The sequence below is a fragment of the Rhinatrema bivittatum genome, chromosome 5, assembly GCF_901001135.1.
Source record: "Rhinatrema bivittatum chromosome 5, aRhiBiv1.1, whole genome shotgun sequence".
Lineage (NCBI taxonomy): Eukaryota > Metazoa > Chordata > Amphibia > Gymnophiona > Rhinatrematidae > Rhinatrema > Rhinatrema bivittatum.
In genome coordinates, this window is record NC_042619.1 from 83,338,564 (window position 1) to 83,364,608 (window position 26,045).

Genomic DNA, 26,045 nt, shown 5'->3' on the forward strand with positions numbered 1-26,045 from the left:
GACAGAGACACCCACAGAGACACAAACATTCTATACCTAGACAGAAAAACAAAGAGACACCCCCCCCCCAGACAGACACAGAGAGAGGCATAGACATAATATAACCAGACACACAGACCACACACACACACACAGACAGACCAAAGCCAACCAAAAACAGAAAGACCCATGCTCCACACTACACCCAGACACACAGGACACACACCACAATAGTAAGAGCTGGAAACAGTTTCAAAAAGCTTAGGTGATAGTCACAGTTTTTTAAGAGCTGAGAAAAATTCCATCCTACCCTGCCCAACTTTATTTTTGCTTTTCTACTGTTTTCACTAATTATTCTGTTTGCTCATCTTTCTTAATTTCTCATTTTAACTTGTTTTTCTTTCTGCACCTCCTCATTTTCTCTGGCCTCTTTGCCTATTCCCCTCCCCCACCTCACTGCTTTTTTTTATCCCTGGCGGGCAACAGCTGTGATCTCTCTCCCTGGCTAGGGCTCTGGCAGCAGCAGGAACACCTCCCAGCCTGAGGTCTGAACGTGGCAGAGCTTCCTGGGGTGTGGAACACAACCAGGGCTGCTCCTAGGTCCAATTCTGCCGCAAAGTAAGTGACTCCCCAACCTGAGCCTGCCACACCAGAAGCAGCTTCTCTCCCTGGCCCACTGAAAAAGACACATGGCTAAGCTATGGCTTACTTATAGCTGTTCAACAACAATATCAACAATCAAATGGTACCACAAGTATAATTTAAACACCTCATGTATGTGCAAAACCAAATGTATGTAGGCCCCTTACTTTAAGGGTCTGTATTGTGCAACAGACTCTATTATTGTATAGGGTCACCTTGCTTTAATTTAAATTATCCGTTTTTAGTGATTTTTTCTATTTTCTTTTATCATAAAATCCATTGTCACACAATCTCCGCAAATGTAAGGAGGGGGACACAAATACTCATCTACTCCAGTAGATGAGTATTTGTGTCCCCCTCCTTACATTTGCGGAGATTGTGTGACAATGGATTTTATGATAAAAGAAAATAGAAAAAATCACTAAAAACGGATAATTTAAATTAAAGCAAGGTGACCCTATACAATAATAGAGTCTGTTGCACAATACAGACCCTTAAAGTAAGGGGCCTACATACATTTGGTTTTGCACATACATGAGGTGTTTAAATTATACTTGTGGTACCATTTGATTGTTGATATTGTTGTTGAACAGTTCGGTACACTGGAATACAGTGGTGTTGGGTGAATTAGTTGTTACTTATAGCTGTATCACAACATTCTGGCAGCTCCCTCCTTCCTGAGCTTGCAGTGTCGCCATATTTTCTTCCTTGGGCCCCCCAGGAGGCCTGCCCCCATTTGATCACCCTTGCTCTAACCTAATGATCTGCATAGGGAAAACATGGTATTTCAACTAAAGTATACTCAGGATTCTGAATTTGCATCTGAGGTTTGAAATGATAAATCCTATGCATACAGCTTCTCAAAAGTCCTGCATCATTTGAGCGAACATTAGTGTAGTACCATAGGAACTGACAATACCTCCTTGCTGTAACACTATCCAGCTATACAAATCTCATCCAGCCACACAAGAATCTAAAATGCTTAACTCAGGAACAAAGGCAGATGCACAAATTAGGCAATATATTTCCCATAATTTATTCCTTAGCTGAGAAATACTGCCAGCAGACAGAATGTAATAAAATCTAGTTTTGCCAAGAATTATTTTATAATTGTAGAGTACCTTGGTGAAAGCACTTTAAAATGATTAATATTGAAAACCTGAAATATGTATCCATTATTTTCATTCATATACATTCTTCATCTTAGATCCAATACACATATCCTTTCAAATCTCAGAAAGTTTTGAAAGCAAATGACAGAGCATAGTAATAGCTGGGCAGGCATATTACAGTGTGGCTGCGTAAGTTTTCAAACAGTGCCAACAGCATACCTCAGTCTTGAGATGTCACACATGCTTTGATCTAGTGCTGGTTCTGGAAGATCATACACCAACAATGATGCTGGACCATCTTTATATATATATATATAGCTATATACAGATAATGTGGCTGATCTGGCTGGGTTCCTGGCCTGACATCATAAAGCTGACCTGATGTCATAAAATCTTGCTGACCACTCACTTTCTGAGTCAACTGCAAAGATGCTGCTAACTACATTGCCAGCGACTCAAAACCTATTTTGTTTCTTTCAAGTTGCTGAAAGGAGCTTCTCTTTCTTGTGCTGTGAAATCATCTGGTGTAACATTTTCTAACACAAACACAGCTGTGCTTAGAGCAGGTAATTCTGCTAGTACAGTATAAATGTGATAATTCCACCAGGATGTGAGCAAATATCTGCTGGATCCTAGACCAAGGCCAAGATCATTAAAATCTATTTTGCTTGTCACATTGAACAAAAATTACTACAAATGGATAGCTAGTTCCCTAGCTAACTTTTAATTTTTCCCCTGGTAGTTCTTCAGAGTTTGGAAAAGGCTTTTAAAAAAACATTTTGATTGCCATATCTTCCAGAGACATAGCATAACCTTACTTGACCTATTCCTTATTAAACAGAACTATTCCTCATAGCAATTCAACATTAAGTTAATAACTTCCTATCCTAAACCTAATCAAACACAGAGTTCTAACAAAGATGTCATATAAACCTCCACAGACAGATGTCGCTTTAATACACTATGTTGTTATAATAGAACATGCTGAATGCTTATTAAAGGCTATCACCTCTCTTCATTTTAGAAACTACCAGTATTTCTGTATTTCAATGGTGTTCATGATCTAAAGCAGAGGACTGCAATAGAATCAATGTGCAGCTTTCTACTTTCAGTATTTACAGCTTTAATTTATGGTGACTTTGGACCTGGGCAACATCATTATAGCAATTATGGAAAAGTTTCAGAAGATTGACAAACAAAAAATGGGACTGAGGTACAACTGTGAATCATAAAGCACCTGAATTATCCCTGAAGGAAGGGGACTAATGATATTGCATAAGTCAAATAACCATGTGTTCAATAAACCATTAACACTTTTTTTTAATTGAACCTTCACAATCAACAACATACAAGTACAGACAGTATCATGTGACATTATCACAAATCCATATCCATTAAGGCTTGTTTACTTTTAACACCCATCAACTCTTCTTACCCCACCCATTCACCTCACCCTCCCCTCCTTCACCCTCCCACTTGCCTACGAAAGGTCATGATTAGCCTGATAGGGAGGGGATTGCAGCTCAAACATAAAGGAGAGAATGTATATATTATTCACCACTCCTGCTCACACCATATAACATAGGGTTCACAAACTTTTAGAAAAGCAGGCAGAGATTCTTTATGTAAACAGTCAGTTTCCCCATGTAAAACACATTCCAAATGCACTTGGTTAGAGTTTACTGAAGATAAAGGGTTTTTAAAATCTAATAAATAAATAAATAAATATAGCTATTTCACATCTAGCAGCCAATGCAAATTGGGCTATTCACTTTATCACATTAATTAGCAGATCAGTAGGAAAAAAGAGAGAAAAGAAAAATGTTAGGACCCCTGGGTACCACCACATATCCACTGTCACGTGCCAGAATTCCTAAACATTTTATTTATTTAGATTTATATTCCACTTTTTGCACTTTTTTCAGTGCTTCAGAGTGGATTACATTCAGGTAGTGTAGGTATTTCCCTATCCCCAGAGGGCTTACAATCTAAGGGCCGGATTTTATAAATTAGCACGAGCGCGTACTTTTGTTCGCTCACCAGGCGCGAACAAGAGTACGCGTGATTTTAATAGATATGTGCATAGCTGCGCGTATTCATTAAAATCCGGGGTTGGCGCGTGCAAGGCTGCCCAAAATCGGCAGCCTGCACGCACCGAGCTGCGCAGCCTGCTTCCGTTCCCTCTGAGGCCGCTCCGAAATCGGCCCTGGGGGCTGGTCCGCTCCATGTTCCGGTCCTGGGGGCTGGTCCGGAGGCTGCGGCCACGCCCCCAGAACACCCCCGGGCCAAAACCACGCCCGCGGTGCCGCCCTCAAAATGCCGCATCACACGCGACACACCCCCAAAACGCCACGTCACTCCCGGCACGCCCCCCGATGCAAGCCCCAGGACTTACGCTCATCCCGGGGCTTGTGTGCGCCGCCGAGCCTATGCAAAATAGGCTCGGCGCGTGCAGGGGGGGTTTGGGGTAGGTTTTCGGGGGGTACGTGCGTATCCTACATGCGTACCCCTTTGAAAATTTACCTGTAAGTTTGTACCTGAGGCAATGGAGGGTAAAGTGACTTGCCCAAGGTCACAAAAAAGGACCCAACTGCCCCACATTTATGTCAACTAAATCATTGTGTGTATTCTTTACCCAACACTTCTTCTTAGTATGTCAGGATAGGTAGGTTGAACCCTGTAATATCACACACTTAAAATTTGTCATACAGCCAATACATTATTAGGTTTACAGTATGAGGGATTATCTCCTATCTCATCCCTTTACTGTAATCTGGTTTTATCTCATTTTACATTTTCTCTAGACTTGAGGAATTTTAGATCAAATCTGGGTTGGAGGTCAATTTTGGATTTTTCAGGATCTTCAGGCTGAATTTCATGTACAGGTACATAAACATTAAGTGCAAAGATCCATTCAGGACACCCAGATAGTGGAGGCATGCTGAGTCTTTGTTCAGGACTAGAATCTTTATTAATTCAGCCTAAGTTCCAGAAATGATTGATCTCTAGAATATGCATGTTCTTGATAGATGGCATATATGATCCAGAGATGTGTCCTTGAATCACAGAGAAATGTAATGAGGATTTGTCCTTAATCTTGGATGAAGGCAATTGGAGAGATATTTGGAGCTCTGCTCTTAAATTTTCCCACTGCAATAAAGTCGGGGAGTTAATGTTCCGACTGCTACATAGAACATATCAGTTTCCCTTGTTTTTTTGGCGGAGGTGTGGCAAATCTGCTTCACTTCTGTATATAGTAGGACTGTTTAGTTCATAGTAATTTTTGGCAGCAGATCATGGTACTGACTGGAGAAATATTGGGTCAATCTTTTCACCTTAATGCATTCTTGTGCCAATTTAGATTTGAATACATCTGCAAGGCTCTTGGCTATTCAATTACTGCATGCAGCCCACATAACTGTTGCTTACTATTGGAAATATAGACTCCTTTGATTAGTCACTGCAAGTCTGTAGTAGTTGATATTGCAATTATGAAAAAGATTTCCTTCTCCCTACTCAACAAACAGGAGACTTACAAGAACATATAGATGACGTACTGGTAGTGGAGAGCATAGTGAATAATACATCAACATGCTCTTCCCTTTCAGGTGTCAGCGCCTTGAAGCTCAGTTATCATTACTGATATTTTTTCTATATTGTTCACAATATGATGTTTTATCATATATTTTTTTATTTGTCAAGTTTTATATACTATCATTCGGTTTCACCATCACAATGGTTTACATGATTCGACTGTTAGAGCTATACAGAGTTCATTTGCTATCTAAGAGTTAGTGCATATAGATGTTACAAAGTACATACAGGATTTGTGAGCATGTATAGGTATTATAAGTGCATATAAGACTTGTGAGCACGTATAGGTATTATAAGTGCAAATAAGACTTAAAAGTACATCTCCGTGTTGTAGGAATTAATGTCCATAAGTGTGGTAGTATAATGAGTTAGGGGTAGATTTTCAAAGGGATACACGCATACCCCCCGAAAGCCTGCCCCAAGTTCCCCCTGCACGCGCCGAGCCTATGTTGAATAGGTTCGGCGGCGCATGTAAGTCCCGGGGCTTTCCTGGGGGGGCGTGTCGCGGCGGTGCGTCATTCAGGGGCGGGGCCACAGGCGTGGTTCCGGCCTGGGGGCATGGCCGAGGCCTCTGAAACAGCTCCCGGGCCGGCAGGCGTAACTTTTAAAACAAAGGTGTGTGTGGGGGAGGGGGGGTGTTTAGATAGGGCGTGCCAACCCTGGATTTTAAAGGATACGCGTGGCTACGTGTGTGTCTATTAAAATCCGGCGTACTTTTATAAAATCTACCCCTTAGTGCGCATTTGGGGCATTATAGTACATATTCCAGGTGTGTGTAAACAATGTTGGTTGTATAATTTCATGCGGTTGCAGGAGTTTTACCAGATTATAAGGTTTAGGAGGGATTTCCTTTGTTGTTTTGGTAGGCTTTGGTGAATAACCAGGTTTTTAGTTCTTTCTTGAAGGTTTTTAAGTTCGGTTGTGTTCCTATGTATCATGTCTAAGTTACTACAGGTATTGCAGTTCTTTATGTTTGTTTGTGATGTCATGTATTGTAACCTAAAATAAACAGATATAACAAAATCATTACCTGTAGGATATATCTTCTGCTATTTAACACTATAAAAGCATCTTGTAACTGTTTTCCACTATTGCTGCCAAAATCAAACTCTTAGCAACCCACCAAAAACACTTGTCCCAAACAACCTCATCAAGCTTACATCCTAGATCTTTTTTCCACTCAATGAAATGCTTGGACTTATTAGCCAATGCAGGTGAGAACATCATATAAATTTTAGACATGAGGCCCTTTGCCACACCAAAGGTTTAGAGCACAATACCTCAAATGAGCATAGAGGTCATGCTATCTCCAAGCCACTCTTCTTACTCCAGAAAAGGTGCCGAATCTGCATGTAACCATACCTGTCCTTTTCTGACAACCCAAACTGTGTTATCATGCCATCGAAACTAAGGGCTTTCCTGTTTATGTCTAAGATTTATATGTTGCTTTATCCTTGAGTCAAAGTGGCTTACAGGTAAAAACATACATGATAAAGTACGTACAAAAGCACAAACAGTATTAAAAAAACAAAATTAATACAATTAACAAAATTAAAATAATTAACTATCATGCATGGAACAAGAAAGTAAATTTTCTTGTAAACCATTATAAATCTGTAAAATGCAGTTACACATTAAAGGCCTCTTGAAATAGCTGCCCCAACTGTTTCGCTTCCAACTCTGATGGTCAATCTCATAAAGACAGAAAATACCTCTGGACTAAGTTTCCTTAAATCTAATTGGCGTGGATTTCTGGTTATGCAGGGGAGGTCAGGTTTGTTTCCCTTCCGTATGCACAAAGTTGGGGTTTGGATGCATCACCTGATGGGGAGGGAGGGTGGAGCCTGGGTAGTGGAGGTTTAAGGGAGGAGGGGTGCAGAATGGTGTGGAGTGGAGAGACCCCTCATATCCACCAGCCACTGCAGTATGACCCAGGAGGGTTGTTTGCCTGACTGAGTTGTGTTTAGGGAAAGGATAGTTATATGAGGAGGGAGTTGCCAGATCTGCATAAGAAATGCTTTACTTTTTGATGTCACTACAAGGAAAAAGATGTTATGCTTAATTACATATGTCTTATCTTGAGGTGAATATCATTCCATTCAATGTGAGGGAAATAGGCACACCCATAAAATGCAAATGCATATCAGACTATCTGAAGAAAAGGAATATGAAATGAGCTCTTTTGCAAGAGACGCACTTGGGTGATGTGGAACATGCCAAACTACAGTGGGAATGGGTGGGACAGGTATATTTTTTTATCTTATAACTCAAAAAAGAGGGGTGTATCTTAGTACATAAGTCTTTACCACTGCAAATACACAAACAGCTTACTGATCCTGAGGGCCTGTATGTAGCTCTGAAGTGTTCAATAAACAGGGAAACATTTGCACTGGCTTGTATTTATGATCCAAATGATGGGCAGAGGGGATACTATAAAGCACTATCCCTGATCTTAGAAAATGTTAATTTATTGCCATATGTACTTGGAGGGGATTCGAATACATGCCTGGATCCCAGGATAGGTCCTCTGGAGGTGGACAAACTAAGGCCCAGGCAGATGGCTTATGCCTGTTGAGGGATAAGCTTAGCTTGACTTATGCTAAGAAAGCCCAAAATAGCATAGGCAGGGATTAACCTGCTTTTCTTTGAGGCATCAAACATAGTTGAATTGATTTTTTTCTTTGTGCAAGCGTTTGCTACAGAGAATAGGTCCTATGGCAGAGATTCCCAAACCTGCTCTGGGAACCCCACAGCCAGTCAGGATATCCACAATAAATATGCATGAGATAAATTTGCATACCATGGAGATTCAGTATACACAAATTTATTTCCTGCATAGTTATTATGGATATCCTGAAATCCCGACTAGCTGAGGGATTCCCAGGACAGGTTTGAGAAGCCCTGCCCTATAGATATTTGCACCAGCCACATAGATCATAGCCAGGACCTGTTCCCACTACAATTCCCTCAGGAGTAGGATCAGTAAGTCATGGCGATTCAATCCCTTACTGTTAGGAAATGATCACTTTTGTGATATGATTAGGGATGCAGTGAAAGAACATAAGGAGATTCATGAAGTGCTTTGAAGGAAAATCATTAGCTTCACAAGTTAACATAAGAAAATGAGACAAAAAAAGAAAGGTAATTGGAGCATCAGATCAGGACTCTAGAACTTCAGCATAAGACCAGTTACTCTCAACGTGTCTGTAAAACACAACAGAAAGCAAGGAAAGAACTTTAGCAGCTCCACATAGAGGGAATAGAGAGAGCAATGCAATTTTCCCAACAAAAGTTCTATGAGCATGGGGACAAACTGGGGCACTACTGGCTAGGATACTACCAAAAGGGAAGGTTCAGACATTGATTCATAACATCAGGCTGCAATCGGGCGGATTGCTCATGACATCATGGAGATTAATAATATTTTTAAAACACTCTATGAAGAGCTGTACTCAAATCAGGAGAAGGGCCCACAAATGGACATTGAGACATACCTACAGGAAGTAGTACTAAGTAGGGTGATGGACAGACAGGTGAAAAAGCTTGCGATGCCTGTGACAGTTCAGGAAATATACCAGACAATAGTGGGTCTCCTAGCAGGTAAAAGCCTGGGACTGGATGGCCACCATATAGATTTTTTTTTTTTTTTTTTTAAAGTTCTCATCAGAATTGGTGCCATTCTTGCGGAAAGCGTTTGAACATCTTCAAACAAAACATATTATGACTGATGCAACTATATTATTGCACAAACTGGGTAGGAAAGGTTTGGATCCGAGTTCCTATCGCCCAATCTCCCTTATTAATGCAGACACAAAAATATTGGCTAAAATTCTTCATTTCCTGTTGTCAACGATCTTGCCATGCTTAATAGGCGAGGTGCAGAAGGGATTAATTAAGGGGAGACTTTTGACTACTAATACTAGGCAATTGATAAACATAACAGCTCTAGCCAGATAGGGGAGGAGGGAGGGTTTAGTGGTGGCCTTAGATGCTGAAAAGGCCTTTGACAGACTCTGCTGGCCTTTCTTGTTTCAGGTGTTGGAGAAAGTGGGACTCCCAGAGGAATCTCTGTTATGAATCAAGGCCCTTTTCTCACATCCTAGAGCAGGGGTCGGGAACCCATGGCTCGCGAGCCAGATATGGCTCTTTTGAGGGCTGCATCTGGCTCGCAGACAAGTGTCGCCACACTTTCCCGCTGACCCAGCTGCTCCCCGGTCCTCCTCCGCCCGGGCTTAAAATGCTGTCAGCCCGGGCGGAACGCGGCAGGACAGCTGGAGTCAGCGGCACCGGCGTGCTCTCTTTTTCCTGCCCCCTCCCACGGCCCGGAAGAGGAAGTGGTGAGCATCGGGTGCGTGCGCGGGAAGAAGAGACCACGCTAGTGTGGTCTCTTCTTCCCGCACCCCCCCCCCGCGGCCCGGAAGAGGAAGTGGAGGGTATCGGGTGCCTGCGCGGCAAGAAGAGGCCACGCTAGTGCGCTCGGCATCGGCCCGAAGAAAAGAAGACTGCAGCACGGCTCGGAGGAAAATGAAGAGGTTCAACCGCGGCCGATGGGACTCCGCCTCCGCGAGGGCTGAAAATGAAGAGGTTAGCGTTGGGAGGAGGCTGCTGCTGCCGCGAGTTCCCGGGGTGGGGGAGAGAGTGAATGAGCGAGCAAGTATGACACCTAGATCTCTTTCTTGGGTTGTAGCACCTAATATGGAACCCAACATTGTGTAATTATAGCATGGGTTATTTTTCCCTATATGCATCACCTTGCACTTATCCACATTAAATTTCATCTGCCATTGGATGCCCAATTTCCAGTCTCACAAGGTCTTCCTGCAATTTATCACAATCTGCTTGTGATTTAACCACTCTGAACAATTTTGTGTCATCTGCAAATTTGATTATCTCACTCGTCGTATTTCTTTCCAGATCATTTATAAATATATTGAAAAGTAAGGGTCCCAATACAGATCCCTGAGGCACTCCACTGTCCACTCCCTTCCACTGAGAAAATTGTCCATTTAATCCTACTCTCTGTTTCCTGTCTTTTAGCCAGTTTGCAATCCATGAAAGGACATCACCACCTATCCCATGACTTTTTACTTTTCCTAGAAGCCTCTCATGAGGAACTTTGTCAAACGCCTTCTGAAAATCCAAGTATACTATATCTACCGGTTCACCTTTATCCACATGTTTATTAACTCCTTCAAAAAAGTGAAGCAGATTTGTGAGGCAAGACTTGCCCTGGGTAAAGCCATGCTGACTTTGTTCCATTAAACCATGTCTTTCTATATGTTCTGTGATTTTTGATGTTTAGAACACTTTTCACTATTTTTCCTGGCACTGAAGTCAGGCTAACTGGTCTGTAGTTTCCTGGATCGCCCCTGGAGCCCTTTTTAAATATTGGGGTTACATTTGCTATCCTCCAGTCTTCAGGTACAATGGATGATTTTAATGATAAGTTACAAATTTTTACTAATAGGTCTGAAATTTCATTTTTTTAGTTCCTTCAGAACTCTGGGGAGTATACCATCCGGTCCGGGTGATTTACTACTCTTCAGTTTGTCAATCAGGCCTACCACATCTTCTAGGTTCACCGTCATTTGATTCAGTCCATCTGAATCATTACCCATGAAAACCTTCTCCATTACGGGTACCTCCCCAACATCCTCTTCAGTAAACACCGAAGAGAGACTTGTGCTGAAAGATTAAGTGGTTGGAGAATTAAGCTTTCAACATCCAAGCTGTTAGGGCAAGAGTTGTCAGGTTGGGATGACATAACTTGCCCTGATTCTGAGTGATGAGAGTGGGCTCTGTGCCCAGGCGGATTGGTTGTGAGATCGAGAGGTCGAGGAGTATGGGAAACCATACTTGCCGAGGCCAGTACGGGGCTATGAGGATCATTGTCCCTGTGTCCTGTTATAGCTTCACGAGAGTTTTCGCTATGAGCGGAATTGGAGGATACGCATATAGAAGATCTGTGTTCCAGTGGCGAGCAAATGCGTCCCTGGGGACTGTTTGTCGACATCCGTGGAGAGAGCAGAACCTTTCCACTTTGTGGTTCAGGTTGGACGACCTCAGCATTGAAAGATTTTGCTCGCTACATGTGGGTCCAGCGACCATTCCTGGGGATTGAAATGTCGACTGAGATCGCCAGCTAGGATATTTTTGATGCCCGCCAGATAAGTGGCTCATAGATGTATGGAATGCTCTAGAGCCCAAGCTCAAATCTGTACTGCTTCCTGGCATAGCAGATAAGAGCCCGTGCCTCTTTGTTTATGTACCACATTGCTACTGTGTTGTCTGTTTGTATCAACACAGTCTTGTTTGAGAGGCAGTCTTTGAAGGCATAAAAGGCATATCTCATCGCTCGAAGTTCCAAGAAGTTTATCTGATACTGTTTTTCGAGCGTAGTCCATGTCCCTTGTGTTTGAAGGTTGTTGACGTGAGCTCCCCATCCTAGATTGGAGACATCTATAGTCAGGATGACTTGCGGATTTGCCTGTTGGAATGGGAGACCAGCTTTCAACGCTGTTTGATTTGTCCACCAGTGGAGCGATAGACGTAACTGGTCGGTGATTTGAATTGTGTACGACAGTGGTTGGAAAGCTTGTAGCCATTGAGATTTCAAAGTCCATTGAGTCTCTCCCATGGCCAACTTTGCCATAGGAGTGACATGTACTGTCGAGGCCATGTGTCCTAGTAGTACTAGAATTTGATGGGCGGAGGCGAACTGGTGATGAATGATAATGTTTGCCAGTCGTACCAAATTGTCTGCACGGTCGCTTGGAAGGGAAGCTTTCGCCACTGTGGTGGCGAGGTCTGCTCCGATGAATGTGAGGAGTTGAGATGGCTCTATGTGGGATTTTGGATAATTGATGAGAAAACCCAGAAGGTGCAATAGTGTTATTGTGGTTTTCAGGGCAGACAGAGCTCCCTGCTTGGATGTGCTTCTGATTAGCTAATCGTCTAGGTATGGAAAAACATGAATGCTGTTTTTTCTTAAATGTGCAGCCACTACTGCTAGGCATTTCGTAAACACTCAAGGAGCAGAAGCCAGTCCGAATGGCAGGACTCAGTACTGGTAATGATTCTTTCCCACTACGAATTGTAGACATTTACGATGTTGTGTGGAAATTGGTATGTGCGTATAAGCATCTTGAAGGTCCAGAGAACAGAGCCAATCTCCCTTTTGAAGTAATGGAAGGATTGTTCCCAGAGATACCATCCGAAAATTTTCTTTGTGTAGAAATTTGTTGAGATTTCAGAGGTCCAAGATAGGGCGAAGGCCGCCTGTTTTCTTTGGAAATAGCAGGAGTAGAACCCCTTTCCCTGCTGAGACCGGGGAACTGGTTCGATGGCCCTGGCAGTGAGCAAAGTAGAGAGTTCTACTTGAAGATGAGATGTCATGAGAATGTTTGACCAAAGTGGAATGGGAGGAGAATGCGGGGCTATCATATTGAACTTTAGACGGTATCCCTGATGCAGTATGGCTAATACCCATTGATCTTTTGTGATGAGACTCCATTGGTGTTGAAAGTAATGGAGTCGACCTCCGACTGGTAGGGAGGGCATGGGGTTGAGAAAGAGGCTGCTGTTCTCTTGGCTGGTCCGCTGGTCCAGTTTGGGGTGGTGGTTGGGTTTTTTGTTGCTTCGGTTGACGTGGACATCCTCTCTGTGAGGAACGGTATGGACGTACTGAAGAAGCAGGGGGGTAATACCTTCTTGGTCTGTAGAAGGGTCTCCTCGAGTCTCTGCGTGATGAACGTCTTAGGGAAGATGTCTGATCTGCTGGTAATTTTGATAGCTGGCGGAGAGTCTCATGATGGTCTTTCAACTGAGAAACCGTAGCTTGTATCTTTTCTCCGAAAAGATTGTCTCCAACACAAGGGAGATCTGCAAGCCATTCTTGAACTTCCTGCCTAAGGTCAGACGCCTTAAGCCAGGCCCATCGACTCACATTTATTGCAGAGGCAGACAGACGAGTTGATGTTTCGAAGACATCATTGGCTGCTCTCACCTCATGTTTGCCAGATTCTAATCCCTTGTCAACTAATGTGGCTAAAGGTAGTTGATGTTGTGGGAGATTGTCCACAATACCCTGTACTTGTTTCCATAAGTTCCGTTGGTACTGTGTCATGTATAGTTGGTATGCTGCAATGCGTACTACCAGCATGGATCCTTGATAGACCTTCTTCCCTAAGGTGTCCAAGAAACGTTGCTCCTTTCCTGGTGGGACAGAAGAATGAGGTTTTTGTTTCCGAGCCTTCGTCTGAGCGGATTCTACCACTACCGAATGGTGAGGTAGTTGGGGCTTCTGGTATCCTGGAGCATGTTGCACTAGATAAGTAGCATCTGTTCTCCGATTCACTGCAGGGACCGAGCAGGGATGTTCCCACATTCATTGCTGCAACTCCAAGAGGACTTAATGGATTGGGACAGCTATGATTTCCTTCGGCGCATCCACAAACTGCAGTACTTCTAGAGCCTTATGTCTAGTATCCTCCTCTGTGACTAATTCAAATGGAATGGTATCTGCCATTTCTTTGATAAAATTTGTAAATGACAAATCTTCTGGAGGGGATTTCTCTCTCTCTTCTGGTGGAGAGGGCTCTGATTGCAGTTCCTCTGAGTCAGTGGCCGTGTCCACATCCTTCCAAGGTGTATATTGAGGATGATAAGGGGAGTCAATGTCCTCTGGCTGGACATGATGCTTTGATTTAAATGCAGCCTTTGTTGGGATGTGTTGTGGCATCGTTGGATGTAAGGGCATCGATGGGGAATCGATTGGCCTCGATGTATCTTTAAAAGGTATCGATGGTGTCTTCGGGACTCTAGTACGATGGAGCCCCGATGGTCCTGGGGCAGAATCGGAGTGTCCGCCGTCATCCTCCGATGATCTGGGAGCCGGAGTGGCTGGAGTCATCGGTGGGAGAATTGGCATAGATGGCTGCGTCGATGGAGTCTGTGCCGTCAGTGTTGGCGGAAAAGCCTGTAATAAGGCATCGATTCTATTCAGCAAAGGCTGAAAAATCGATTGTTCCAATGCCGGTGTCGGTACCGATGGCAGTGTTGGAGGCTGTAGGTTCTTCAGAGTCTCAACGACAGCCTGTTGGACTAAAGTAGTCACTTCTTCCCTTGAAATCGGGGCAGTATCCACTGCCACTGGGGAAGGCATCGCTGGCACTATTGGCACTTCCACGATGATTCGTGGTGGCACTTCCTCTGACACCGAGCCCGGTGGAGAGCGCCGTGTTTCCTCGTGTACAGCCGGTGGAGTTGGCTCTAAAACACGTACTTTTTTGGGCATTGACTCGATGGATTTTGATCCTGACGTCGATGGTGTACCATCTGCTGGGTCGATGGAGATGCCGCTTTTTCTCCCAATGGCTTTTCGATGTCGAAGTTGATGCTAGCGATGATATTGACGGTGCGGGTGACGGTCTTCGGCCCGTGTTTCACTCCAATGTTGTGTTACCGAGGGAGGAGTTACTCTTGGGGACGACGTCGACGATGGAATCTTTTTGAATAATTCTTCCATCTTGTCCAAACGGGCACACCTGCCCCTTCGGTGTCATCTGGGCACAGGTTGAGCAAGCCCGGACGTCGTGGCCTGATCCCAGGCAGAGAATACATACATAATGTGGGTCTGTTATGGACATAGTCCGGTTGCAATCCAGACATTTTTTAAAACCTGATGCCATGATAAAGGTATGGCCTAATAACGGTCGATGACTGGCGGGAATCGTCAGTAAAGTGATCGGAATTGATCAGAAATCTATCTGAAAATGTATTCACCGAGACTATGTCGAAGGGAGACCCAATTATGAGAAAATTGTGACTGAGAATGTGAAAAGAAAAAGTTTTCTTCAATGAGAAGATGTGAGAAAATCTCTTTCCAGAACTCCTGTTTTGCTACAGCAAGGCAGAAAAAGAGAGACTGAAGAGAGACCCCTGTGGCTGAGAATATCATGGCATGCTGGGCATGCTCAGTAGGCCCACAGTGTCAGCCAAAAGTTTCTAGAAACTCTTGTCAGAAGTTTTCCATACCAGGGCTCCATCTGATGATGTCACCCATATGTGAGGACTATCATCCTGCTTGTCCTGGGATAAATAGGGCGACTCAGATGAGTCCCAAGGCCACTGGAACGTAGTGTGAAAAACAACTTCAAAGAAATCAAATAAAAAAGAGACAATGCTATGGACCCCTAGGCTCTATGGGGGGGGGGGGGGGGGAGGAGACTGAGGGAGACCCCACATGGTACTTGGTATAATGCATGTTGAGCATGCTCACATAGGCTCTGTTCTAGAAACTTTGACATAAGTTTTCCTTGCCAGGCTCCATCCAATGATTTCACCCATGTGTGAGGACTGCCATCCTGCTTGTCCTCAGAGAACAGATTTAAAACACACAATTAAAGTATGCAATTTGTTGCTGGAAGATGTGGTCAATGTTAATAGTATTGCAGAATTTAAAAAAAGGTTTGCATATGTTTATGGAGATCAGATCCATTATTAGCCGAATATACCGTCCTAGGGAATACCTCTTAACACTTCTGAGTTAAGCAACAAGAAACGCATTTCCCCATTTAAGATCTGTCAGGTACTTCCCTAATGGCTTGGAGCGACCACCATCAGAAACAGGATGTTGGGCTCCATGGACCCTGATCTGACCTAGCAGTGCACTTCTTGTGTTCTTAATAGTTAAATGCAGGGTGTCAGTTCATGGAGCAGCATGTGGCTCTTGGTTATCACTGCAAGGGTTGCATGAGATAGAAGAGAGGAAATGGGTTAAAAACATGGGAAAAATTCCCGGGTAGTTGCAACTCCAATCCAATTTCAACTGACAAGGAAGCCTAAAGAAGTGGGAGGAGGCTGCCTGGCTAGTAAAGATAGTCTCCTTTGGGATTTTGGGCACAGAAGATACTGCACCCACAGAAATGCTTTTAGGAATTCTAAGTAAGCAGGTAAGAGTTTTTATGAAATACTTGATTACAGAATTATTTAAGGAAATGGGAAATTGAATTGTATGCAATATGGTAAAGTAAAACAAGAAGTGGCTGATGTGCACCTTGAGGAAATGGAGACATGTGGTGACCTTAGTGCTGAGCGACAATGCTTTGATTTTCTTAGATTTTATTCATGTTCTTGCTGGATAACATTATGGCCTCTGGGGCTGTTTTTATTTCCTGGGATTTTTTTTTTGTTTGTTTTTCAACATCATACAGTACAGCTTCTGAAATTGAACAACATTGAATTTTGAAATGCAAGTTACCATCTAAACAAAGTAAATAATTAAATTAGACTAGCAAAACTTTTTTGCTTAAGTGTGCATGCCATTACAATTTTATAGTTAAAAAAAAACATTAAATCTGGTTTAGACCAGTTGGTTTCTCCTTTGAAAGACAGGTCAAATGCCAGTGGCCCCAGTGTACCCTGTGATTTATCTATGGTCAGGAGCGATGAGGCCTTTTCATCCTCTAAAGATACTAAAGCCATCACATTTACAAGTACATGCACAGTTGATTAGTTCTAGAAATAATGAACTGACATTTGATTGGTTTTTAAATTTACATTTTTAATTGTAAATTGTGCCAGTATAAAGCTTTCAAAAGCAATGATACATATCAATAAATAACAGTTAAACTGAGTTCCTGAGAGAGCCTACCACATGAAAAGATATCAGAGATGTAAATAACAATAAATGGCATAACTATAAAAAGCTGTAATACTGAATCTTGCATAACCTGTCAACACCACCACAGCACACCTCAGAGCATTCCTCTCATACAAATGTAAACAAAAAATACACGGCGGTTTTTTTCCATTTAGACATTTTGGAATTGCTTTGTGTGTTGTTGCTTAGATATCTAAACAATTGATAAAATATGTAAAAAGCATTAAGAAATAATATATGTAAAATATAAAGCGCAAAGTTTATTTTACCCCCCCCCCCCCAAAAAAAAAACAACCCAAAACAAATGAAGACCATTTTTCTCAAATAGTGTCAATTATTTAAACAAACTGGTTATGCTAATTAAAATTAAGGAATACTTTTTTTGGTTTATCTGTGCCTATTTAGTTACATATATCAAGAGTTATATATATATGTATATATATTATATATGCACATATGTATGGCTTAAGTATTTGAGTACTTCAGTATTACTTTGATTAAACCTCACTTTTATACAAAGAAATACACATTTCAGTAAAGTCAGGGTTTATTTCAAAGCGTAATTAAATGTAATTTGATAGACATGAAGGACTAATGTGTTCCACAGTAGCGGCAACTTTGCATGTTAATTAAAAAATCTGGTCAATGTGGCTTCTACAGCTGAATTACAATTTTCATGTTGTCAGAGAAAGCTGGGTTTCTATTGATTGTGGGCATCAAAAGGGGATTAAAAGACTTACTTATTGGAGGGTTAAGAATAACCAACCATTTGCCTGGACACGGGATCCTTAAGTGTTTGCTATAAGTGATAACAAACCATATAAAATATTGAGGTTGAACTTTTAACTACTTTAAGTTGTAACTATTAAATATCTGTTACATGAACACATGGGCTAACATACTAGGAATAAAGCTATTTTCTAGCAATTTTTTTTTTTTTTTATTAGTGTCACGATTCACATTTTATGAATGAAAAATGTTTATCCAGCCAAGGACTTCATTATGTGGAAAGGATAAATCTCGATTATCTCCGCTGTATGATTTAAAATTATGATTAGTTACTCATAAATCAGTAATTACCCAAAAAGATACAAGAACAGCAAGTTAAAATGTCTTATTTTCAAGACTTCTTTTTTTTCCTGTTACAAAAGTGATTCCACAGGACCTGCCTGTGAATGGAAAGAAACCGTACTTTTAACGAAGAAAAATACTGATCATGCAACATTCTTCACACACCAGACATATAAATCACTCCCAAATCAGCACTCTCTCTCACTTTCTGTGTCACCCAGTATTCCAAAGGAGACAGAGCAGCTTTAAAGTCATGTCACAATCTTGAAATGTCCACGATATAAAAAAAAAAAAAAAAAAGTTTGTAACAAAAATCACTGTGCATATGTGTAAAACAGCATCAGTGATTTCTTTAAAATTGGCTATTGGCATGATATATATCTATATAATTTTATTTACAATATTGCACAATTTTATTCATCATGTTCTTCGGTTTTATGCTTTTTCCTAAATTCTATCATATCCTTAACACTTTCCCCCTTATCTGTCCCTCTACTTCCGAGGGAAGAATATCACACTATGAATTAAGTGCGAAGGCAAAGAAAAATAAAACTTATCCTAGAAAAGGAACAGCAGCATGGTTTGTCAGAGTTCATCTCTATATATTAGTAGCAAAGTCTGCTAGCAGAAAATGGTTAAGTGCTCTTTCTAAACTTTCCTAACTCCTGAAAATATCGCTTATTGCTGGAGCCTAAACATATCAGAAGAGAGAAATCCAGTTTGAATATAGGACATTAATTTCCCTCTTAAACATACGTAAAAAGCATACAATTAATCTACTTACAAGGAAATAGACTTGCACTAAAAGATGTCCTGCAAACAGTTATTTAAATAGAAAGGTTTCCACAGAGGTTGCTTTAATAGCGTTTCTTTTCCGGTCTTCCTGTTAACTGTGATTGGCAGGAGGTAGTGTAACTACAGACATTTAATGGGTCTGTGCTATGTCCCTATGATAGACGAAGACAAATGCTGGAATTGATCGTGTTGCCTCTGTCTGGAAGTAATGGTTATTTACAAAGACAAACCACTGTGATTATAACATCACCACCACTCTCTTTTCGGTTGGTTGTGGATTTTGAAGTTTCATTCAACAAATATGTGGCTAAGTTACTGAATTTTACCAAAGGGGGTTCAAAACTTGTGCGTGCTGAAGTGGAAAGGTTCTCCAGCTCCATGTATAAGTAACAGAAGATCAACTACAGCAGGATGGCTGTGATCAACTGTACTTTTTCCAGGTGACTGTTCTGAGGCAGAAGAGGCATCAACATTGCATAAGTCAGGGATCCTGCTAGATTAATCCAATTTCTTTGCTTATCAAGCAGTAAAGTAAAATAATAAACTACAAAAGAGTGGGAAGAATGGAGGAAAGCTACATTAAAGGTGCCCCAGTGGTTGATATGGCCAAGGGACTGACCAAGTGCAGGAATAATTAATTCAAAACAATCTTGATAAAAACAAAAATGCTTGTATTTGCGGATCACCTTTTAAAGAATGTAAGCATACTATATAGCTTTTCTATGATTCATATGTTTTACAGTTCATACATACACAGGCTGGCAGCCTTCGCTCTGATCCACAGAATCTTTACTTTCTAGAGCTGGCTTATCACTTTGGGTGACTTCAGACAGAGAAGGCTTTGGATATCGAAATGGATATCCATGATCATCAAAAAACCTCCGGAAAGTGAACTCATAAAATGCGTGTTCTGTATGTTTACTAGTGGCACAGGTCAATGCATCCCATGTCCTGGTGCTGTCCCCACTGTCATTCCACGGACTTTCTTCTTCAACTGGGTCAAAATTGGATGTGTCCATTGGATGGCTTATCTTTGGAATATAGGGTGCAGGCTGCCTGCGGATATCAGAGGAAAAGTCAATGGCATCAAAGAAAGGGTGGACCTTAATATCATCCATACCATTTCTTCCAAGCCTATCCTCTGCAGCACAGCAGAGTTTTGTGATGAGATCCCTTGCTTCTGGGCTTAGCTTGTTCTGTGATGGAATGTGAAGTGTGCTCTCCCAGTTTATCACCTAGAAATAAAAAGAGAAATTAGAGCTTGGGGTGGGGGGGGGGGGGATGTCTGGCCCAATGACAAGGAAAAGATAATAGTTTATTATATTGTATTTAAAATTTATTGTGAAAGACATTTAACTACAGTCTGTAAAATATGTAAATATCCAGAAGTCATACTTCTACATTCTGAATGAAAAAAAATAATGCTCTACTTTAGGTTCAGAGACTCATTGCTGACTAAGAAAAACATGACAGTAGAAATTAATTTTGATTCAGCATGTCCCACCCCCAAAGTGGCACTGCAGAATATGTGTAGGCCTTCTTTTTTAGGTGTTTATAAATTATAAATTTAAGTGTTTATTTTCCAGCTAGTTAGGGATTCTCCGATGGTACAAAAATCAATTTTCGCAGCACAGGTACTACTGCAGGGTTCCTTTTCCATAACAAACAGGTACTCACATTCCCTCGCCCTGTAACCAGCACGCTCATCTCCCCAGCCTCCAGCATATGCTCCCCACCTAGCATTCTCCTCTGTATAGCCCCAGCCCTCTTCCGTCACACAACCTCAGCTCCATCACTGTCCCCCCACACACTGGCCTGTCCTCAATTTTCTCCCCACCCATGGGTCTTTCCCTCTCAATCAGCTCCATGCGAAGCAGTGGGAGGAGGAAAATCAAGGTCTGTTAAAATCTTGTGCAGCAAAAGAGAAGTCAGTGCAGAAGAGGTACAAAAACATGTAAGATTCAGGTAAGGGAGGTGAGAAAGTAGCAGGGTCAGTGGTGGGGTTGATCAGTTAAAAGCTAAAAACAGAAGCTCTGTGTCAGGGCGGTTTTTCCCATTCCTGCTCCAGTGCTTAGATTACTACTTATAGATAGACGAAAATAAAATTGTTGTATCCAGCTGAGGTCTTCCTGCTCTCATGTAAACTGGATGGGCCAATTCGGTCTTTTTTCTGCTATTACTTTTCTGCAAACGCGGTCACACTCATGCACATTTTTCACATTCTGTCTAAAAAAAAAAATACAAATCAAAATGCATTAAAGTAGGAGTTTTTTCACTGATCTATACAATATACTCTACATTTTCATCAGGAAATAACAATTGTAAAAATATTCCAAAAATAATTAATAAAAAGTACCACCCCCCAAAAAAAAAAATCTTGATTGCATAAGCCTTCACACCCATTATCACAGCAAACCCAAATTAGCTCTGGGTAAAAAACTGCCTAAACAAGGCCCCTAATAAGTTTAATGGCGCACACCTGCGTTCAATCACGGAAGCTGATTGGATATGAATACTCCTGGATGAAAAATTAAGCTGTTTCCATTATACAAAGTGAATTTGAAACAAAGGTCAAAGCATGTTGAACAAGGAGCTATCAAAAGAACTCAGACATAACATTATTCAAAGATACAAATTGGAGAAAACTATAAGAAAATTTCAATGTGTTTGAAAGCAGAATTGCTTACCTGTAACAGGTGTTCTCCCAGGACAGCAGGATGTAGTCCTCACATATGGGTGATGTCAGCAGACTGAGCCCTATCACGGAAAACTTTTCTGTCAAAGTTTCTAGAACTTTTGGCTGGCACACTGAGCATGCCCAGCATGCCATAATCCCTGTAGCCACAGGGGTCTCCCTTCAGTCTCATTTGTAGCAAAAAGCTGCGAGCAAAAAAATAAAATAATAAAACGTTTCGGACAAAACTCCGCGGGGTGGCGGGTGGGTTTCGTGAGGACTACAACCTGCTGTCCTGAGAAAACACCTGTTACAGGTAAGCAACTCTGCTTTCTCCCAGGACAAGCAGGATGGTAGTCCTCACATGTGGGTGATTAGCAAGCTACAGGCTGACTCATATTTGTTTGGACCAACAGGTAACAACCTGTACAACTGGCACAACAACTGGTGTACTGATGATAAAAATGAGGCAGCCTGAAAATCACAGCAGTTTGGATGTGGAAGGAGTTGGGATTATATTGGAAATAAGTTCTTCAAGATGGATTGGCCAAAGGCAGAGTCTTGGCGTCCTTCCTTGTCCAGGCAGTAATGTGCTGCAAATGTGTGTAGAGAGCTCCATGTTGCAGCTTTACAAATCTCAGCAATCGGTACTGAATGATAGTGTGTTACTGAGGTTGCCATAGCTCTCATTGAGTGCGCCTTCACTCGTCCCTGGAGAGCAAGGTCTGCTTGGTCATAGCAGAATTCAATACAGTCTGCGAGCCAACTGGAGAGAGTTTGTTAGCCCACTGCAACTCCTAGTTTGTTTTTATCGAAAGAAACAGAGTTGGGTGGATTTCCTATGGACTGCAGTGTGGTCTAGGTAAAATGCAAGCGCATGTTTACAGTCCAAGGTGTGTAAAACCCTCTTGCCCTGGTGTGAGTGGGGCCTTGGGAAAAATGTGGGCAAGACTATAGACTGATTCAAGTGGAAGTCAGTAACCACCTTGGGAAGGAATTTGGGGTAAGTACAGAGGACCACTCGGTCATGTAGGAAACTTGTATAGGGTGAGAATGTGACAAGTGCTTATAACTCACTAACCCTTCAAGCAGATGTAATGGCTACTAGGAAGAGAACTTTCCATGTAAGAAATTTAACATCGCAGGAGTGCAAAAGCTCAAACGGGGAGCGCATGAGCCTTGTAAGTACTACATTCAGGTCCCATTCAGTGACTGGTGGCTGAGAGGGGGCTTGAGTTGTAGTAGGCCCCTCATAAACCTACTCACAAGGGGTTGCGCTGTTACCGGGACATCTCCAACTCCTTTGTGGTACACTGAAATGGTACTCAGATGTACCCTCACCGAAGAGGTCTGGAGACCAGAGTCTGAAAGGTGCCAGAGATAGTCTAATAGAGCTGGAGTGGGGCAGGAAAAGGGTCGATACCTTTTTGCGTGCACCCTATGGTAAATCTATTCCACTTAGAACGATAGGATGTATGTGTGTAAGGCTTTCGTGAAGCTACAAGCACTTGAGAGACATCAGTTGAAAGGTTGAGCGGTTGCAGGATCAAGCTTTCAACATCCAGACTGTGAGGGATAGGATTTGAAGGTTTGGATGGCGTAACATGCCGTGGTTCTGAGTTATGAGAGTGGGCGCTGTGCCCAGGCGAATGGGTTCTCTGATCAAGAGTTCGAGAAGCATGGGAAACCATACTTGTCGAGGCCAATATGGGGCTATGAATATCATTGACCCTTTGTTCTATTGTAGCTTCATGAGAGTTTTGGCTATTAGCAGTATTGGGGGATACGCATATAGGAGGCCTGTGTTCCAGGGTCGAGCGAAGGCGTCCATGGCTAAGTTGTTCTGCGTGTGCAGGGAGCAGAATCTGTCCACTTTGTGATTCAGTTTTGATGCCAAGAGGACTATTGTTGGTTGACCCCAGCATTGGAAGATTTTGTTCATTACCACAGGATCCAGAGACCACTCGTGGGGATGGAACTGTCGACTGAGGCAATCTGCTACTATGTTTTGTATGCCTGCAAGATAAGTGGCCCGGAGATGCATGGAGTGTGCAAGGGCCCAGGCCCAGATCTATGCGGCTTCTTGGCAGAGGAGATAAGAAACTGTGCCTCCTTGTTTATTCAAGTACCACATTGCAAATGTGTTGTCTGTTTGTATGAGAACAGTCTTGTGTGAAAGGCAGTCCTTGAATGCATATAGAGCATAACGTATTGCTTGAAGCTCTAGGAAGTTGATCTGAAACGTTGCTTCGAGCTGTGTCCAAGTACCTTGAGTTTGTAGGTTGTTCACATGAACTCCCTAACCCAAGTTGGATGCATCTGTGGTTAACGTCACTTGTGGAATTGGTTGCTAGAAGGGTAGGCCTGTCAGCAAGTTGGCTTTGTTTGTCCACCAGAGAAGCGATAAACGTAGCTGGTGGGTTACTTGAATCCGGGATGAAAGAGGTTGAATGGCTTTTCCACTGAGATTTCAAAGTCCATTGAGTGATTCTCATTGTCAGTCTGGCCATAGGAGTGACGTGGACTGTGGAAGCCATGTGGCCCAGTAAGATTAGGAATTGATGGGCTGAGGCTGTTTCTTTTGTGCGCAGAGGCGAAGCTAGCTTGGAGTGTGTGACTGCGCGGTCGCTGGGCAGGAAGGCCTTCGCGACTGTGGTGTCCAAATCTGCTCCGATGAAAGTAAGGAGATGAGATGGATTCAGGTGGAATTTTTGGTAGTTGATGAGAAATCCCAACAAGTGTAGCAGATTGATAGTGAGCTTGAGAGCTCCTCGTAGGAATGGCTTTTGATCAGCCAATCATCCAGGTAAGGAAACACGTGTATGCTTTTCTTTCGCAGATGGGCTGCAGCCACTGCTAGGCACTTTGCAAATACACGGGGTGCTGAGGCAAGTCCGAAAGGTAGAACCCAGTACTGAAAATGTTGATGTCCCACTAGAAAACACAGGTATTTGCGGCGATGTGGGAATATTGGAATGTGAGCGTAAGTGTCCTGAAGATCCAGAGAACAGAGCCAATCTCCTTCCTGCAGAAGGGGAAGCATGGTACCCAGGGACACCATCCTGAATTTTTCTTTTTGTAGAAATTTGTTGAGATTGCGGAGGTCTAGGATGGGGCGGAGGCCACCTGATTTCTTTGGAATGAGAAAATAGTGGGAGTAGAACCCTCTGCCCTGCTGTGCCTGGGGAACGGCTTCCACAGCCCTGGTGCCCAGAAGGGTGGACAGTTCTGACTCTAGAAGGGTTGTGTGATCTTTTTGCATGCACAGTGGATTGGGTGGTGAATCCGGGTGTACCATTAGGAAGTTTAGATGGTATCCCTGGGTTTTGATGGATATAACCAATTGGTCTGTGGTAATGCTGAGCCAGTTGGTTAAGAAGTGGTGAATTTGACCTCCTACTGGCAAGTCTGGTTTTGGATTTGTGGAGTGGCTGCTGTTCTCTGGATAGCTTTCAAAATCCAGAGGCTTGGCCTGTTTGCAGTGGTGGCTGAGGCCTGGATGACTTGGGCTCTCGAGGATGTCCTCTCCGAGACGGCTTGGTTGACCTCACGTGAGATGTAGGTAGTATCTGCGAGGGCGATAAAATGGTTTCCTAGGGTCCCTTCTCGTAGGTCTTCTTGCAGAGGAAGGGTCCTCGGTAGCAATCGTGGACAATTGACGCAGGGTCGTTATGGTCTTTTAGTTGAGCTACTGCGTCCTGTATCTTGTCTCCGAATAGGTTGTCCCTGGTACATGGCAAATCAGCAAGTTTGTCTTGGACTTCAGGTCTCAAGTCAGATGCTTTCAGCCAGGCCCACCTCCTGGCACTGATTCCAGATGCGGACAAGCGAGAAGCAGTTTCAAAGGAGTCATAAGCAGCCGAACATGTTTCCCAGCCTCAAGACCTTTCCGTAGTATGGCGTTGAGACTATCTTGTTGTTGTTGGGGAAGAGAGTCAGCTGTTCCCTGAACCTGCTTCCAGAGATTCCTTTGATATTGTGTCATGTAAAGTTGGTGTGCAGCTATGCGTGATACTAGCATAGAGCCCTGAAACATCTTGCAACCCAAAACATCCAAGAATTTTTTGTCTTTGCCAGGAGGTGTTGAAGAGTGAGGGCGCAGATGCCTTGCCTTTTTCTGTGCAGATTCAACTACCACTGACTGATGGGGTAAGTTGTGGCTTTTGGAATCCAAGAATATGTTGGACCAGATAAGTTGCATCTGTCCTCCTATTCACTGGTTGGATAGTACAAGGATGCTCCCAGAGACGATGTTGGAGATCTACGAGCACCTCATGGACAGGGATAGCCATAACTTCCTTTGGAGCATCAACAAATTGGAGAACTTCCAGTGTTTTATGGCGTGTGTCCTCCTCTGTAATCAGGTCAAAGGAGATTGTCTCTGACATTTCTTTTACAAAATTTGCAAAGGAGAGGTCTTCTGGGGGAGATTTTCTCCTTTGTTCCGGAGAAGATGGTTCTGCTAAGATGTCCTCCATAGATGTGTCGGTGTCAACATCTTCCCATGTGTCAGAAA

The 26,045-nt window shown here is 42.7% G+C and overlaps 1 protein-coding gene and 1 long non-coding RNA gene across 2 annotated transcripts in view; one reads left to right on the plus strand and one right to left on the minus strand.

The window, feature by feature from the left end:
- LOC115092054 overlaps positions 1-26,045 on the plus strand; it is a 93,224-nt gene that overhangs the window by 28,979 nt on the left and 38,200 nt on the right. The gene's annotated exons all lie outside the window — the stretch shown is intronic.
- Positions 16,870-26,045, minus strand: part of LATS2 (large tumor suppressor kinase 2) — a 151,191-nt gene continuing 142,015 nt past the window's right edge. The window contains exon 8 of the mRNA XM_029602527.1: positions 16,870-20,090. Within this exon, the coding sequence (XP_029458387.1) occupies positions 19,599-20,090 (492 nt within the window). The 3' untranslated portion in view covers positions 16,870-19,598. The remainder of the gene's footprint in view (positions 20,091-26,045) is intronic.